This window comes from Oncorhynchus nerka, linkage group LG20 (genome assembly GCF_034236695.1).
Source record: "Oncorhynchus nerka isolate Pitt River linkage group LG20, Oner_Uvic_2.0, whole genome shotgun sequence".
In the NCBI taxonomy this organism is placed as follows: Eukaryota; Metazoa; Chordata; class Actinopteri; order Salmoniformes; family Salmonidae; genus Oncorhynchus; species Oncorhynchus nerka.
In genome coordinates, this window is record NC_088415.1 from 21,300,777 (window position 1) to 21,317,769 (window position 16,993).

At 41.1% G+C, this 16,993-nt stretch overlaps 1 protein-coding gene and 1 long non-coding RNA gene across 7 annotated transcripts; one reads left to right on the forward strand and one right to left on the reverse strand.

Moving 5' to 3' along the window:
• Window positions 1-1,946: 1,946 nt before the first annotated feature.
• LOC115102046 (RNA-binding protein 39-like) lies at window positions 1,947-13,104 on the reverse strand. 4 transcript variants are annotated; one of them, XM_029621563.2, is made up of 17 exons: window positions 12,735-13,103; window positions 12,198-12,254; window positions 10,562-10,614; window positions 10,257-10,457; window positions 9,497-9,562; window positions 9,326-9,379; window positions 9,112-9,229; window positions 8,815-8,967; window positions 8,564-8,701; window positions 7,001-7,066; window positions 6,717-6,921; window positions 6,357-6,458; window positions 5,195-5,227; window positions 4,563-4,677; window positions 4,195-4,300; window positions 3,443-3,521; window positions 1,947-2,806 (listed from the first exon to the last, which is right to left on the reverse strand). In XM_029621563.2, exons 2-17 carry the CDS (start codon window positions 12,246-12,248, stop codon window positions 2,706-2,708), a joined length of 1,641 nt encoding a protein of 546 aa, XP_029477423.1. In that variant the 5' UTR covers window positions 12,249-12,254; window positions 12,735-13,103; the 3' UTR covers window positions 1,947-2,705. The 4 variants fall into 4 exon arrangements, with proteins under 4 accessions (XP_029477423.1, XP_029477425.1, XP_029477424.1 ...); XM_029621565.2 differs by lacking the exon at window positions 9,497-9,562 and having other exon boundaries at window positions 12,735-13,104; XM_029621564.2 differs by lacking the exon at window positions 5,195-5,227 and having other exon boundaries at window positions 12,735-13,102.
• An 832-nt stretch (window positions 13,105-13,936) lies between these two features.
• LOC135562852 (uncharacterized) lies at window positions 13,937-16,675 on the forward strand. 3 transcript variants are annotated; one of them, XR_010460137.1, is made up of 9 exons: window positions 13,937-14,045; window positions 14,133-14,308; window positions 14,399-14,460; window positions 14,543-14,629; window positions 14,717-14,758; window positions 14,827-15,000; window positions 15,080-15,761; window positions 16,042-16,151; window positions 16,246-16,675. It is a non-coding gene; the product is annotated as an uncharacterized LOC135562852 (long non-coding RNA). The 3 variants fall into 3 exon arrangements; XR_010460136.1 differs by having other exon boundaries at window positions 13,938-14,045; window positions 14,717-15,000; window positions 15,080-15,115; window positions 15,214-15,761; XR_010460135.1 differs by having other exon boundaries at window positions 14,717-15,000.
• Window positions 16,676-16,993: the final 318 nt, after the last annotated feature.

A 16,993-nucleotide genomic window follows, 5' to 3' on the forward strand; every position in this document is an offset into this window, starting at 1 on the left:
ATGGTGGAACAAACTCCCTCACGACGCCAGGACAGCGGAGTCAATCACCACCTTCCGGAGACACCTGAAACCCCACCTCTTTCAGGAATACCTAGGATAGGATAAAGTAATCCTTCTCACCCCCCTTAAAAGATTTAGATGCACTATTGTAAAGTGGCTGTTCCACTGGATGTCTTAAGGTGAACGCACCAATTTGTAAGTCGCTCTGGATAAGAGCGTCTGCTAAATGACATAAATGTAAATGTAAGTCTGAAGTTTCAACAAATCACTGCTGACCTGGGGAGTTCTACACAAACATCTTATCATGGGCTTAGGGGACTCTGACATTTCACATTCTTAGAAGTCTTTTGGGCCTGACTCTAACAGGTTATTACTAGAATGCATCACTGTCATAAGAAATTCTCTTTAGAGCCTGCTGACAAAGGTCAGGCATTATTTGATGCGAGTTTCATAATTGGCATTAATGGGAGTTTAGTGCAGTCTAAAGGAATGAATAGTGAGTTGGCAAAAAGTGGTCAAGATTATCTGAAATTCCAAGTACAAAACTTTGTACTCAAACTCTGCCAGTACTCTACTGCTAAATGTATTGAGTTCTCTGTCAGTACCATATCCATGGTGTAACTGTGGGTAGGAATATAATGTCCACTTGTGAATTGAAGCTTTACTGTATATTAAAAGAGGTCGACCGATTAATCGGAATGGCCGATTAATTAGGGCCGATTTCAAGTTTTCATAACAATCGGGAATCTGCATTTTTGGGCGCTGATTCGTTTATACCTTTATTTAACTAGGCAAGTCAGTTAAGAACTCATTCTTATTTTCAATGACGGACTAGGAACGGTGGATTAACTGCCTCGTTCAGGGGCAGAAGGACAGATTTTCACCTCGTCAGCTCGGGGGATACTATCTTGCAACTTTACAGTTAACTAGTCCAACGCAATAACGACCTGCCTCTCTCTTGTTGCACTCCACAAGGAGCCTGTTGCACGAATGCAGTAAACCAAGGTAAATTTCTAGCTAGCATTAAACTTCACATAAAAAACAATCAATCATAATCACTAGTTAACTACACACGGTTGATGATATTATCTAGCGTGTCCTGCGTTGCATATAATCTGATTGAGCATATAAACATCTAAATATCTGACTGAGCGGTGGTAGGCAGAAGCAGGCTTGTAAACATTCATTCAAACAGCTCTTCATTGTGCTTCAAGCATTGCGCTGTTTATGACTTCAAGCCTATCAACTCCCGAGATGAGGCTGGTGTAACCGAAGTGAAATGGCTAGCTAGTTAGCGCGCGCTAATAGCATTTCAAACGTCACTGGCTCTGAGCCTTCTAGTAGTTGATCCCCTTGCTCTGCATGGGTAACGCTGCTTCGATGGTGGCTGTTGTCGTGTTGCTGGTTCGAGCGAGGAGAGGGACGGAAGCTATACTGTTACACTGGCAATACTAAAGTACCTATAAGACCATCTAATAGTCAAATGTTAATGAAATACAAAATGGTATAGAAGGAAATAGTCCTATAATTCCTATAACTTCAACCTAAAACTTCTTACCTTGGAATATTGAAGACTCATGTTAAAAGGAACCACCATATGTTCTCATGTTCTGAGCAAGGAACTGAAACATTAGCTTTCTTACATAGCACATATTTCACTTTTACTTTCTTCTCCAACACTTTGTTTTTGCATTATTTAAACCAAATTGAACACGTTTCATTATTTACTTGAGGCTAAATAGATATTGATATATTAAGTTAAAATAAGTGTTCATTCAGGATTGTTGTAATTGTCATTACAAATAAATAAAATCGGCCGATTATTCGGTATCGGCTTTTTTGGTCCTCCAATAATCAGTATCAGCGTTGAAAAAAAATCATAATTGGTCAACCTCTAATTAAAACAGTAATTATTAAAAGGTCTGAGTGTAAACCACAAGACCAGCTGTTGTAAACTAGGATTTTATTACAAACACATATTTCACATCCCCCTTCATTCCAGATGAAACAATCCAATGTCAACAAGACAAAATGCACATCACATTGAACCACCCAAATCACTTATTTTGATAGTAAATTTAAATCAAGAGTTTTTACAAAATCAAGTCTTGATTACAAATGTTAAAAACTTAGTGATCTCAAACACAATGAATACCTTGAAGTTGTTAACAAAAAAATAGATCTGTTTTTGGGTGTTTGTAGGCATTGTTCTTTTCATTTAACACATTAACTGAAAAACTTACTGGGCAAATCAATTTCTAAAGCCGAACTGAATGACAAAACGTACAATGATAAGTGGTAATTGGATGAGGACAGAGCAAACTGCACTTAGAATCAGAGGTTAATTAGGTGGGGTTGTCCCCAAAATGGGTTCTTTTGTGGTCAGCTTCAACTTAAATCTACTTAGTACTCACTTTCCACTGTATAACAACTCCTTATCGCAATGCAGGTTGAAACACACAACGTAATTTGCTCAAGTGCACCAACAGAAATGTGCGGATACAGAACTCAAGCTCAGCCTGATGGCCGTCAGATTGAACAATAAAACAAATATCCTTCAAAACCTTTTGTATTTCTGAATGAAGATTGGGTGGACTGGTGCAGTATTTTGCTACTCTGGTAAATAAGTTCCCAACATATTAGCAAACATTATGTACATTTTGAAGCCCACAGGCATTGCAACATCTACTCCATGCATGGCAGACTTATCGCCGCGAAGGCATCAGTAGCTGGGTGGCCGTTACTGAATCAGGGAAAAGGTTATGGTAGGTTGGGAGGGGTACGTACGCCGCAGTGATCATTTTACCTACGGAGAAAAGAAAAAAAACTTGCATCATTACTTGTCTAACACATGAACAAGTTATTTATGAATGTAGAAAGCAGATTAAAAAAAAAAACATTCTAGCTAGAGATAAAAATGTTAATAAATCAGCAGCACAACTCACTTGAACCTAAAATAAAAAGACAGTACAGTAGGAAGATTTGAGAAGCATTTACATTTAGCCTATAGAAATCCCTGATCACACTTGTAGGCGATGTTGGCTAACTAAGCTCATGCGTAGAAAGAGAAAACGCGTTTAACAGTGGTCTCGTGCCAAACTGCATGTGCATGCCGTCAATATAAAAGTTGTTTTTGTCTAAAATGTGTCAGTTTGTCACTTTTACAAGGTTGGAGTAATAACATGTTCAACTACTTGAGACATTTGCTCGAATCTAGGTTGTGCCTTCACATTTCTATTAAATTATCAGCTAAGAAATTTGGCAAGCGTTCAAGGTAGTCTTGCAATGCTGTGCCTCGGTTTAGAAATTCTGTGCTAACATGGTACAGTTTTGTTTTGATTACTTCCCATTATTCCATGCCACAAACATAACTGATATAAATGCAAGGCATGTAAATATCAAAGAATGACCCTATAGAATGCATTGGTACAAGGATACACACCTGCAAACCACCGTCCATGTAGGGCATTCACTGCAGCCATCGCTGTTGGGATAGTGGGGCATTTTACGTACACGTTGCCCTATAAGAGAAAGGAAGCGGTAAGATGAGGGCAATAAAACATCTATCGATCTGCAACATTGCCCAAGTACCTCAAATCCACGGAGTTGAGCGCAGACTAGAGCTTTTTTAGCTTTTTATTTTTTAAACGAACCTCCGACTTGCTATGCAGTCGATACTTTCAAAATGTAAATTCTTACACCCTTACCATGTACCCATGTTTGGCTTCGGTTGTTGCGTGCCTTTGTTTGCTGAAATCAAATACAACTGACTCCTTCCTCATTGCTGTTGCTCTAAGATGGCAACTCAGCGCATGTGCCAATTGAATCTCAACAAGGAAACACTGTGGCTGTATTTCATTAATGTTTTATTAAAAAGTATGGATTTCAGTAAACAAAGACCCGCAACAGAGTACAAACATAGGTACATGGCTTAACATTTTGAAATAACTGCATAGAGACTTGGGTTCATATTATTATTTATTTTTATATATTTTTTTTTTAATAGTCTGCACTTGGCAATCTGCAACAGACAATTTGATGGACGCAAGGCTATAATTGATCTTGAAATTAACGTAACATTCTAAATTTTACCATTATATAAAAAATTTGGTAATTTTTGGGGGGCAAAGTGCATAATTTGCTGGACCAGTTTAGAACTATCCACCTCTATAGTGCATTTTAAAAGGGTCTTACCTGAGGTGAGTTCTTGTCGACATATATATGGACAATTCCACCATGTTTGTTGCACTCCTCCATGACGTCATCTTGAATCTCGATGTCCCAACCAGGCTCATTTTCCCTGGAAAGAAGGCAGGTCGTTTCAACCCCTTCATCACAAACTAATGACTCGCCTAACCCAGCTTCATGAAATGAGAAGTTAAGCCCTTTTGGCTCCCAGAAAAAAGGCCATAATCAATGAGTTGACAGTTATTTAGTATCTCCACAATTGTACCCTAATCTTACATTTGGTGATGCATTTGTGAACCTAGTTCAGTGAATCAAAGCTCTAAAACAATGGTTTTCTGCCATCATGAAATGAAAAGGGGAAAGTAGTGTCTTACGACTGTGGGCTGAACATGTTGGACAGCTGTAGGCAGTGTGTAGCCAGTGGTTGAGTTGGGAGGTTCATGGCCTGGTTCATGCTTGGACCCAGGTTCATGGCAGGGTTGGCGACAGCTGTAAAAGGAGATGACAGCATCATTAACAGAGGTCCTTCTCACCAGGGGGGTCAAGTGCAGTTGAATTCCTGTCTGTTGAATGGACCATCAGCTCCTGAACAAACTGTAATTGACCCCAACCCTGCATCTGACTTAATCATCAGGTTGACTTAGTAATTTTGATTACCTCCCCCCTTTAAACAAGCAATCAATGAATACATGTAAAAGTACAGGACTGGTCTTTCTTCCGTGTTGTTTCAATGTACTGTTGGACAAAATGTAGTTACACACAAGAAAACCAGAGAAGATGTATACGGAGAGCTTGAGAATCTTATTTGGCTTAAACAAGAAAAGCATTTATATGCATACTGTGAATTCAGTATGCATGACAGCAATGATTTCAGACCACAAGAAAAAAGGACCATGGGAGATTTCACTCTGGTTTGAAACATGAGAACTTGAAAGGATTTATTTTAGATGAGCATTAAATTGTGTGCAGATTTGATAAATTGTGCACTCCAATCTTTCACATTCACCTTCAGGGGGTGGGTTCAGCCTGGCTTGTATGTCTAAAATATTAGAAGAAGAGAAGTTAAAAACTTGCACTTACATTTACATTTAAGTCATTTAGCAGACGCTCTTATCCAGAGCGACTTACAAATTGGACTTAGGCTGGAAAGGGGAAATTATTTAGGTTGTGAGGATGGAAAGATGCACAATAGATGAAGAGCATAGCCAAGACCATTTACTTACTACACTGCAGTGCACATCATACCATTAGACCTAGTTGCTACAGGTGGACATCCATAGCATAAGGCAAACACAGAGAAGCTAAGGTTCTCCTGTTTCTGCATGTTAGTTCAATATCAGCATTCCATCTAACATAGTGTTTCAGCAAGTTGTAAGTGTCCATTCACTTAGTAAGACAAATTGCTGGCTTTGGCAAGACAAAACACACAGGTTGACTTGAATGATGCCAACTCATTATAGGTTTCCCACCAGTTGCACATTATATTCAATGTGCTCTTTTCACACAGTGTCATAGTGAGGGAAGAAAACATCTTTCAGATAGAGTACATCTCAGATGTCTTTCACCAAAAGCTGACAACATGGCAGGTTGTTGCAGGGATGTGGTCAGAAGCGATGAACATACCACATAAAGGAGTATTGGTGGCAATGGCAGATTGGCATTTAGTGTTTACGTGTGGATCCATTAGATAAATGTGGAAGAGATCATTAAAAGATAAACGATAGTGAGAAAGGATGAGAAGTCTTATTGTGGTACATTTGAGATGATCAAATACTGGTGGTCACAGAAGCAGTTTATTTGAACCCACGCAGTCTCCAGATCATTTGAACCCACGCAGTCTCCAGATCATTTGAACCCACGCAGTCTCCAGATCATTTGAACCCACTTTGCATTCATCGTTCACTGGAAACCATCCTGCCAATGGAGGTCTGACAGCTCTCGTTTGCTATGTACCTCTAGAATTAGTTATGATCAACAGCCAAAGCAAACTTAGTACATTTCACATTAGCATGAGGTATCAATAAAGCTTAAAATTCAAAATCACAGGTTTTGAACTGTTCTCCTTTGAGGAGAGGCATGTCTGCCGTGTCTTAAGATGAGGCCAGTGAGTAGTTCATTCCACAATATGTAGCGTGACATGTTACATACAGTATAGATCATGTGACTACCTGTACCAGCTGCCATGTTGCCGAAGTGGATTGAAGAGGAGTGCATGGAACCACTCATCTGTAGAGCCTGTTGTGCAGCTGGAGGAATCTGAAGACCAGTACCTGAGGGAAACAAGTATTCATTAGCATCAAGTCTGTTCAATGCTATTTAAAACAACTTGAGCACACATACTGGAGTGATTAGAGGTCAACTGGGATAACAACACCTTGGTTGATAAAATAGGTTTTACATTTCATCACAACAGGTGGAGATATTGAATACTAAGATCAACTTTTACTAACTGCTGACAAATAAACCCAATGGCAATTTTGAGCACAAAAGAAACTACATTCACTCAAAAACATCAGCTAATAGCTCACCCTCTGCCAGCCGGGCCATGAGCTGCAGGCGCCCAGTGGTGCCCAGGTCAATGCCCGTCCTCTCCAGCTCGTCGTTGTCCAGGAAGGAGCTGGCGGTGGAGGAGTCAGTGCGTTCTGTCACGTTACCAACCTTCATGGGCCGTCCGGCCAGCTCAAAGCCATTCAGCTGCTCCAATGCTTTCTTAGCGCACTCTGCATCTGCAAACTACAATTACACAAGGTCACCCAGTAAGAAATTAGCTAAATAACATGGCACACACACACTTTTGCAATCAGGAACTTACTGAGATGAAACCATATCCTTTGGATCGTGCAGTTTCACTGTCCATCATCAGCTGTATGCTCTCAATCTGTTAAGGAAAACAACATCCAGTTAGATACAACAGAGTTAGTGGAAAATTGAGGTTAACTTTTAATGGCTGCAGGGGCAGCATTGAGTAGCTTGGATGAAAGGTGCCCATATCAAACAGCCTCCTCCTCAGTCATAGTTGCTATTATTTGCATATTATTATTAGTATTGGATAGAAAACACTGAAGTTTCTAAAACTGTTTGAATGATGTCTGTGAGTATAACAGAACTCATATTGACAGGCAAAATCCTGAGTTGAAATAAAAAAATCTGAGCTTGTATGTATTCACCAGAGCCCCCAATGAAATCCCCTTGAGATATGAATGATGTTGCACTGCCTAGGGGTTCCACTAGATGTCAACCATCAATAGAAATTATAATGAGGCTTCTATGTTGTTGAGGGAGTGAATGAGAGCAGAATATATCAGATGTCCATCAAGCAGCCATTTTGTGACCTCACTTTTTCCTCATCGAAGTCACTTGCGTTCCATTGCTCACGAAGACAAGAAAGAATACTCCGGTTGGAACTTTATTGAAGCTATATGTTAAAAAAACATCCTAATGATTGATTCTGTACTTAGTTTGAAATGTTTCTTCAACCGGTAATATCACCTTTTGAAGTTTTTGTCCGATATAACGCTGACCAGAATTAGCGTTTGGATATGTATACTAAACGCTCAAACAAAAGAAGGTATTTGGACATAAATAACGGACATTTTCGAACAAAACAAACATTTGTGGACCTGGGAGTCCTGGAGTGCTTTCTGATGCAGATCAAAGGTAAGGGAATATTTATCATGTAATTTCTTGTTTATATTGACGCCATCTTTGAGGCTGTGGTGTTTTTAAATTGAGCGCCGTCTCAGATTATTGCATGCATTTCTTTTTCCCTAACGTTTTTTTGAAATCTGACACAGCGGTTGCATTAAGGAGTGGTATATCTATAATTCCATGTGTATAACTATATTATCATCTACATTTATGATGAGTATTTCTGTTGAATGATGTGGCTATGCAAAATCACTTGATATTTTTGGAACTAGTGAATCTAACGCGCCAATGTAAACTCAGATTTTTTAAATATAAATATGAACTTTATCAAACAAAACATGCATGTATTACGTCCTATGAGTGTCATCCGATGAAGATAATTTAAGGTTAGTGATTAATTTTATCTTTATTTCAGTTTTTTTGTGAAGGCTATATTTTGCTGGAAAATGGCTGTGCTTATTGTGGTTTGGTGGAGACCTAACATAATAGTTTGTAGTGCTTTCGCTGAAAAGCCTATTTGAAATCGGACACTTTGGTGGGATTAACAATGAGAATAGCTTTAAAATGATATAAGACACATGTATGTTTGAGGAATTGTAATTATGAGATTTCTGTGGTTTGAATTTTGGCGCCCTCTATTTTCACCGGTAGTTGTCATATCGATCCCGGTATTGGGATTGCAGCCATAACTTAACATACATGACAAGTAATGGGGTTTCCTCCTTACCCTTCCGAAAGGCTCAAAGATGCCTCGCAGCATGTCCTCTGTGATGTTGAAGTGCAGAGAGCCCACGTACAGCCGCATGGGGCCAGCATTACCCTTCTGAAGGTTGTTGGCCATTGCTGCTGCTCTGTTCTTCTCAGCCTGCACACACACAGAAATGGTGAGTCTATGCCATCTGCCAAGTTAGTTGTGAAAGGTGTCATCACATTTACTAATTCCATCATTTCTAAAAATGTTATGGTTAAATCAACTACCTGAGAGGCCTGGACAATGATGGGCACTCCAAGAAGTCTCTGTCCAGTCAAACCAATGGCCAATGGGACCGAATTCGCCTCCAGAAACTCTATGTAGGCGATGCCCTTTGACCTCCTGGAGTTTCTATCGGAGATCATCCTCACGTCTCTCACCTACAGGGGATAAAATAGCAATAGTGTGTCAGGAGTGAGCACCTTCCTATTGACCATTAGCTAAATGCTTTGTCAAAATAAAGTCTTGATCTTGACATATTTCAGGCTTCTACTTTAAAATGTGTGTAAACTGTGAATACTGACTTTCCCCACAGCAGAGAAGAAGTCCTCTAGATCTCGTGGTCGGATTCTGGCTGCCAGCTGCATACAGAACACAGTACGGGCATCCCTCTCCTCTGGGGTCAGGTTGTCAATTGGTTGCCTTGAAAAAGAAAACGGTGAGAAAAGAATTCCAGTTCACAAAACTGATCTGAAACCACGAGAGCTTCTAACTAGACAATCCAGCTGTGTATCTCACCTTACTGGACTCTTGTCTTTCTTGAAGGGACTACGACTTCTTGAGCGCCTACGACTGAAAAAAGTAACAATCACAAGAGTTAGTTCTAAGACTAACAGACTTTACATTAATACTTTAATGACAAGACAGCCAACCAACACGTCATATCACAAAGAATTTAATCATAAAAACCTTAGTTTGTTGGCATGTGGTGGGCCAATCTTCCCTCCTGGACCACCGTTAAATTTCGGCCCCAAACTAGGGGTGTAAAACAAGGTTCAGCTCAGTATGTATGCCTACTACTGATGAAGATTATATTTCAAACTGTGTTGGTTTTTAATAAGTGTTAAGTGTATAATATGTGTTAAGTGTATATTGAATTACCAATGACCTCAACGGTGTAGGTTAATATGCCTAAGAGTACAATTCATGCCTATGTGTAGGGCATTAAGTTTCAGGGACACACTTGACTATCTGTGGAGGAAACGTCTCCAGCAGCATAGTAGGAATGATGAACACTTTCTCATTCATAAAGGCGACGGTCAAAATGGGCCCTACAACAGCCTCCACCCCCACTTGGGCCTACTTTGTGTACTCTACTTCTCTTGAAACACAAAGGCTAATCAGCCCAGTCACATGACACTCAGCTGAAAGAGGAAGTAAGAAAGGAGTAGTAAACGGGGTTGACCTGAGGACAAAACCAGGGCTACAGCATTATTTATCCACCTCATGCCTGAACTTCCACATAGAAGTCAACCACCATACCATTTTTTACTATACCGCTGTCAAATACAAAATCCTGTTTCATTTCATCATCAACATTTGTCAGCTCTCAAATGGGGAAAAATAAATTACCTACAATGAAATGATAAAGCAGACTATTCCCCACCAAAACGTGGGAACTAGACAACACAGATAAGGGACGCCAAAATTGGAAGATCTCTATACATACAAGGGGCTGCGGCGTCCTCTGTAGCGCCCGGCACGCTCCCTGCTATGGGAGCCGCTGCGGCGGCGCTCCTTACTGCGGCTGCGTTTCTTCTCCCGACTCTTGCTCCTCTTCCTGTCCCGGCTCTTCTTCCTGTCTTTGCTCTTGCTTCTGCGCTTGTCAGAGCTCGGGCTCCGACTACTCCTACTGTGGCTCCTCTTTTTCCTGGAACACAAGTTGAGATTGTTGAGACTGCCATGGTCTCCTGCAAGAGAAAACAATGTGAAGACGGTTTAGCAAATAGCACAAGTTTAAAACTCAGTACTTACTTCTTACTACTGCGCTCCTCATGTCCATTAGCGCTAGAGGACTTGATCTCATCCTAAGCAGGGTCGATAGAAGAACATCATGAGGACGTAGAGGAAACATTGCAAGTCGTCAGGGGTAAGGGGAGGGAACAAGAAAATACAGAATATATTCATTTAGTAAAAATACTGTTAACATTACTGATATGTTTGGAGAAGTATCTAAGGTGGTCCATCTACAGCCCCTGTAGAGTTCCACCCCCCACCCACTGTTATAACTACATACTGTACAGTACTCAATCCAACCAAAAGTCAAGGTGTATGGGGAAAGTATCTAACATTTTGGCATGCTACAGTAAGCCATGGTAACAGTTTGGTCATCTCAACCCCACCCCTCCTGCTTTGTCGTACCAATACCACTATCTGTTCCTAAGCCCACTGAGGCCATGCTTGGCCCACAGCCACTAAAAGAGATCCTGTGGTTGGTGCCAGTCCAGTGATCTTCACCCATTTTCCTTCTTGGAATGTAAGAGTTCGATGCCACCTCTGTCACACATCTCGCCCTGAAGCAAACAGGGATTCACACTGCTTAGTAATATGGACTCCCAAGAAAAACTGAAAAGAAAAAATCCACTAGTTCAGCCTCATGTTAAATGACCTATGTTTGTTCTTTTAGTGCCGGCTGAATGGAGGTGATCCATTTTGGCTTGTATTTCATGAGGGGAAAACTATTCTTATTGGTGAAATCAATAACTAAATGTATCATGGAAATTAAATTTTGAAATGAAAATCTTAAATAAATTGTAATAAGAAAATAAACTTTGAATATTACTGGTGTTAAAAGGCATGCAAAGTCAAGATGCTGATTTACGAATCGGAATCAATAGACTTGGGCATGGAGACAGTATTCATATTTCAAAGTTATCAATAGCTTACTCTGTTGACCTCGGCAAAATCATGACTACACATTTAAGCCATATCAATGATTTGTAAAACAACGTATACTATGAGTCAGTAGACTAATCTACGAAAAGACATGTAAGGGTAAAAGTACTAACACACGTAAGGTCTATTTCAGGTCCGACTTACTTGACAACGATGCATAACAAATGTCAATGCATATAAATAGAATATGTGCCAGAACTACTGGTATCACGGTCAACCTAACTAACAGGTGTAAACATGGTGGAACAATGCCGTAGTTACCATGTCAACAGAAATTTTAAATACTGTCTCCTTTGCATGTGAGGTAAAATGCGCTGATTATCATCCATTTGCATTCACCTTGTTGCAACCGAACAGGTGATAGGATGTTCTAAGATGAGGCTCTTTTTGTCCTAGGGGGATCACAGTACATCAATACATTGCGCAATTACTACCTTACTTTTTTCACAGTTCACACTGGAATCAAAGGTGAATTCATGGGAGTAGAGGTGAGATATCATTAGGCAAGTCTACAAAGAAAGATAGATGGGCGTTTATTGAGAATTTTGGATTATGTCTGACTGCATCACACACCACATTCATACATTGAGAGGCACACACAATCATTTAACTATCAATAATAGCGAACTTATACATCTCTGAGCAGCAAGATGATACTAGATCAGCAAATAGTGAATGCACAAAAAAACCATACAAGCCTGGCAATTCTACCCACCTTTCTGTATGGAGCCTCTAGCATAGCCTCAATGTCAAAATCGTCTGCCATGGTCTCCTGCAAGAGAAAACAAGATACAATCAACTCATGTTTAGTCATAAGATAAAAACATTACATTCATATAGAATTCGTTAGGTATACTGCGGCCACAGAATATAACGTTAGTTGGAAATCTAGCTAACGTTAGTTAGAAAAACGGTTAGCTAGCTACCAGTAGCTAGTTGAATGTTCTAGAAATAACTACAGTTTAGCTGGGCAGCTAACTAGCTAGCTAAATAGTTCCCAGCTGACAACAGAGCATCAACTGTGGAACATTCCAATGCATTTGACCAACACTCCTACACGTTAGGCTGCAGCTTACAGCTAGCTAATGTTAGCTAGACTAGTTATAGCTAGTTACATACAGTAGCTGATTAAGAACTATAGCTAAGACATTTAGTTAGCAAGATGTTTACTAGTAACGTAACTGGCGTTAGCTAACTAACTAGCCAACGTTCGTTTACTACAATCTGAGGAAGATGTGCAATGGTAATTTACCGCAGGGATTTGTCCCACCGTCCCGTCCCGTCTGCTTATTTTTCTGTGACCAGAAAATGAATAGTTACCTAGCTAGCAAGCTAACCAATCAGCCAGTGAGCTAGCCTGCGAACTACCGTTGCCTCCTTCTAAAATAGGCCCAATTTGACCTCGGATTCGCCTGCTGTTGTTCCTGCCAACAACAGATTCAAAATAATCGCTCCAGAAAATGCTCTCTCTCTAGACTACGTATTATCAACGAAATTATCAGTAACAGCCCGTAAAGTATTTAGCTTTATATTAGTTCTTTCCCCTTTCAAGCGTTTGAAGTTGTTTCACAAAACAACTTCCTTTGCCTCTCTAAAATGGCGCTCTGCACTCAAGCCTCGAGGAAGGCGGGGTTGTTTGTCCTAGCTATCTAGAAAGGCGACTCCACCGCCTCTCTCTTCTCAATATGGTACTTTACCGCCACCTACCGGAAAATTAGATCAAATCACCCAAAATGTGAAAAACAAATGCCTCCTAGGACTGCATTACCTCCCCTGCACAGATATGATCATAGAACAGGGGCCTGTTGCACAAAAGTAGAATTAAGACATCCGGGATAAATGACTCAGCTGAGCTCAATGAAGCCAAAACATGTGCGTCCAGGCTTAATTGGTTGCACAAAGACCAAGCCAGGATGAGCAGACACGGATTCATTAAGCCAGGTGAAACCAATCCTGGATAGGTGCGCGCTCACGGCTCACTCAAATAGACCCCGCCACAGATCACAGATTAACTGATTTACCATGGCAACTAGAGCCGCGTACTTTTCCCCGTCGGAAGCACAAATCCTCATGGAGGCATACGAGGAGGTAAAAGATATAATTAAGAAGAAAGGCAACACCGCCACAGTGATAAAGCAAAGAGAAAAAGCGTGGCAAAGTATTGCAGACCGCCTGAATGCGTAAGTAGTGCACAATTACACACTCACCGCTCCGCTGAAACATCACAATTACAATTAAAATATTTAATTCACATCTCCAAAAATGCAGTTGTACTGTAATTATGAAACGGTTAAATTTTTAATTGAAATGCACTGCAGATATGAGTGAAATTGTGTAAAGTAACTCCATCACACTGTATAAAGCTATGATACATTTTTTGATATTTTTACTGAAAACAAGACAAAAATACCAAGTAATTTTTGCAGTGTGACTCCATTAAATGTGTGTGTGTGTGTGTGTGTGTGTGTGTGTGTGTGTGTGTGTGTGTGTAGATTAAACATGAACGGGCCAAAACGGACATGGCAGCAGGTCAAAATCAAATACAAGAACATTCTGCAGAATGGTATGGTCCCTGACTAATATTTAACAAAGCACAAGCATATATTGTACCCAGAAGGTGCCTGCTCACACATTGTCTGTACTGTTTTAGCAGTGAAAAAGAATACCCACAGACAAGGCACGGGTGGTGGGTCACCAAAGGCTGACCTTACCCCAGCAGAGGACATGGCCTTGGAGCTAAATAAAGGCAGGCCCGTCTTAGAGGGGATCCCTGGGGGAAAGAGACGAGCATAGGTTCCTCCCAAGATGCCACCCGCTTCATTCAAGGTATGTCCTTCCATCTCTACATGGGATACAACCACATTCATATTGAATCAATTTGGACTGTCTGACTTTGGTTTACCTATTGCCTTGCAGTGCCTGGCAGCACTGTGTTCCTGTTAGAGCCACCAGCACAAGCACCAGACGATGCTGATCCAGTGAGTACTCCATCAAAGGCATACTGTAGGCCTGGCATGTCTTGTCTACTAGCTTCAATATGAATCCGATTAAATGTGATAGGGTGAAGGCCCCAGTGCAGCAGCAACAGCACATGATGGAGACGATGATGAGGAGGAGACCATCTCTCTGGATTCCAGAAGGCATGAGGTATCATGTTAAGACTGTGAAAGTACTATTTACTCTACAATGGTGAGGAGTCCTCATCAAAATCAAAAAATCTAATTTCTTTTACAGGACCCAGATGTTATACAGTGGGAAAACCAGCCTGGCAACATAGTGCGTATTAATAAAAGGACACCACATCCTGCCAAATTCCAGCTGCGCTAATTGTATTGTGTTCACAGAGCTCACAAGCTATCAGAAAGTTGTATGGCAACCACCTCCGGCGCCAAATAGAACTGGCAGACATAGACATTCAGTACAAGAAGAAAAAGATGGAAAATCTTGCACTGGAGTCCGAAATAAAAAAGAGGACAATTAGGAAACTGGACCTTGAAATAAAAAAACTTGAGAGGGAGGTGAGATATGCCTTCAATGTACACTGTATGCTAACTGTAACACAAATGTATTAATCATTATTTTTCTTTCCTCCCCCAGCTCCAAGAAGATGACACAGCTCAAAATAAAAATTAGGTATATTCTCGTAAAGTCAAGTGAGCCATGACATATGAGCTCTTATTGTGAGCACACAGGACGGTGGCATCTTTCTAAGGTTTTTTTTATTTTCCCAGCAATCAGTACAACCAAGTCATCGTTATAAGGCATCACCCTCTTTTGCCTACCCCCCCCCAGCACCAGGTGTGGCCACTAGCCTATATGAAGGCCCAAAATTGTGTGTTCCTTTCTGCTCTGACAATGGCATGCCCATTCGTGCGAGATGTGGTGGATGAAGAAGCACTTGTGCTGAGGAGAGCCTTCAGGCGAGAAAGGGTCTTCAGGGACCGGTTGGACCCACTGGCCTTCCCTGATGACCATCTATATGAAAGATACAGGTTTTCTGCAGATGGCATCAGGTATCTATGCAGACTACTGGGTCCCAGGATTAAGCACCGCACTGCACGGAGCCATGCACTGAGTGTGGAGCAAATGGTTTGTGTGGCCTTGCGCTTTTTTGCTAGTGGAGCCTTCCTGTACTCAGTGGGGATGCTGAACAAGGCCACAATTTGCCGCACAATAAGGAGTGTGTGTCTGGCTATCAAAGCATTAGCAGATGTCTTCATCTCCTTCCCTGGCCACAGAAGACTCTGTGACATCAAAGAGGAGTTCTATAGGATTGCAGGTAAGATGATCTACAAATTACAGGACAACTGTTAACACATAGTAGGATACTCATTACTTTGTGTGACAGGTTTCCCCAATGTCATTGGTGCAGTGGACTGCACACACATAAGGATAAAAGCCCCTCAGGTGCCCATGAGGCCGATTTTGTGAATAGGAAATCCTTTCACAGCATTAATGTTCAGGTGAACATAACTTTTTGATATTGTCCATTGACGAACACTCTGCATTGCCAGTGATGTGCATTGATTGGTGTAATATTCCTCATCTTATGATTTCAGATGGTCTGCAATGCTGACTGTGATCAGCAATGTTGTGGCAAAATGGCCTGGCTCAGTCCATGACTCCAGAATCTTTCGGGCCTCTGAAATCTATCAGTGCCTATCACAAGGTAAGCCACACAACCCCTATTTATAACCATCATGGCTGTGTCAAGAATATCACTGTGTTTATGAGGTAGTAATGATGAGATTTTGTGTTGACAGGTGAATTCTCTGGTGTGTTGCTGGGAGACAGGGGGTATGGCTGCCAGCCTTTTCTCCTGACACCTTTCACAGACCCCCAGGAAGCACAGCAGGCCTACAACCATGCCCATGCCAGGACCAGGGCCAGAGTTGAAATGACCTTTGGCCTCCTGAAGGCACGCTTTCACTGCCTTCACAAATTAAGGGTCAGCCCTGTTAGGGCATGTGATATTACTGTGGCTTGTGCTGTCCTCCACAATGTGGCCTGCCTGAGGAAGGAGAGGGCCCCCAGAGTGCCACCAGCCATGGACTGGGACAATCCGGCAATCTTCCCTGATGACGACAGTGGTCGGCTGCTGAGGGACCAATATGTGTTGAATTATTTTAGTTAGTATGTGTGCTTTCAATTTTGGTTAAATATGTCCTGCGGTGGCAGAGGAATTTGGGTTTTTTTGGGTTCGTTTTTGACCAATTTGGCCTCTTATGATGTTTGTGCGGTATACTGTGTGTAATACAAGGCTGCAGGGAGGCTACTGCATCCATTCATTTGTCTGTTCAGTTGATGTGTATGGATTTGTCCTGCATTTATTTTAGTGTGCAGACATGCAGGGTGTGTTATATACAGACCTTTGAATGTGTATGTATCATTTTGTATAATATGCTTGGATTCTGTGCTTTCCATCTTGTATAGTCACTGTGACTTCAGTTTCGAAAGGAGCTGATGGCTTACCTGCATTGTTTTGTCCTTATTCAATAAAGGAACATAATG

Excerpts from the sequence above, each read along its gene's own strand:
- LOC115102046 (XM_029621563.2), bottom strand. The coding sequence starts at position 12,248 with ATGGCAGACGATTTTGACATTGAGGCTATGCTAGAGGCTCCATACAGA. Across the intron at positions 9,563-10,256 it reads AGAGGACGCCGCAGCCCCTT|TTTGGGGCCGAAATTTAACG; the intron begins GTATGTATAGAG and ends TTACACCCCTAG. Across the intron at positions 8,702-8,814 it reads TCATTGTCCAGGCCTCTCAG|GCTGAGAAGAACAGAGCAGC; the intron begins GTAGTTGATTTA and ends GTGTGTGTGCAG.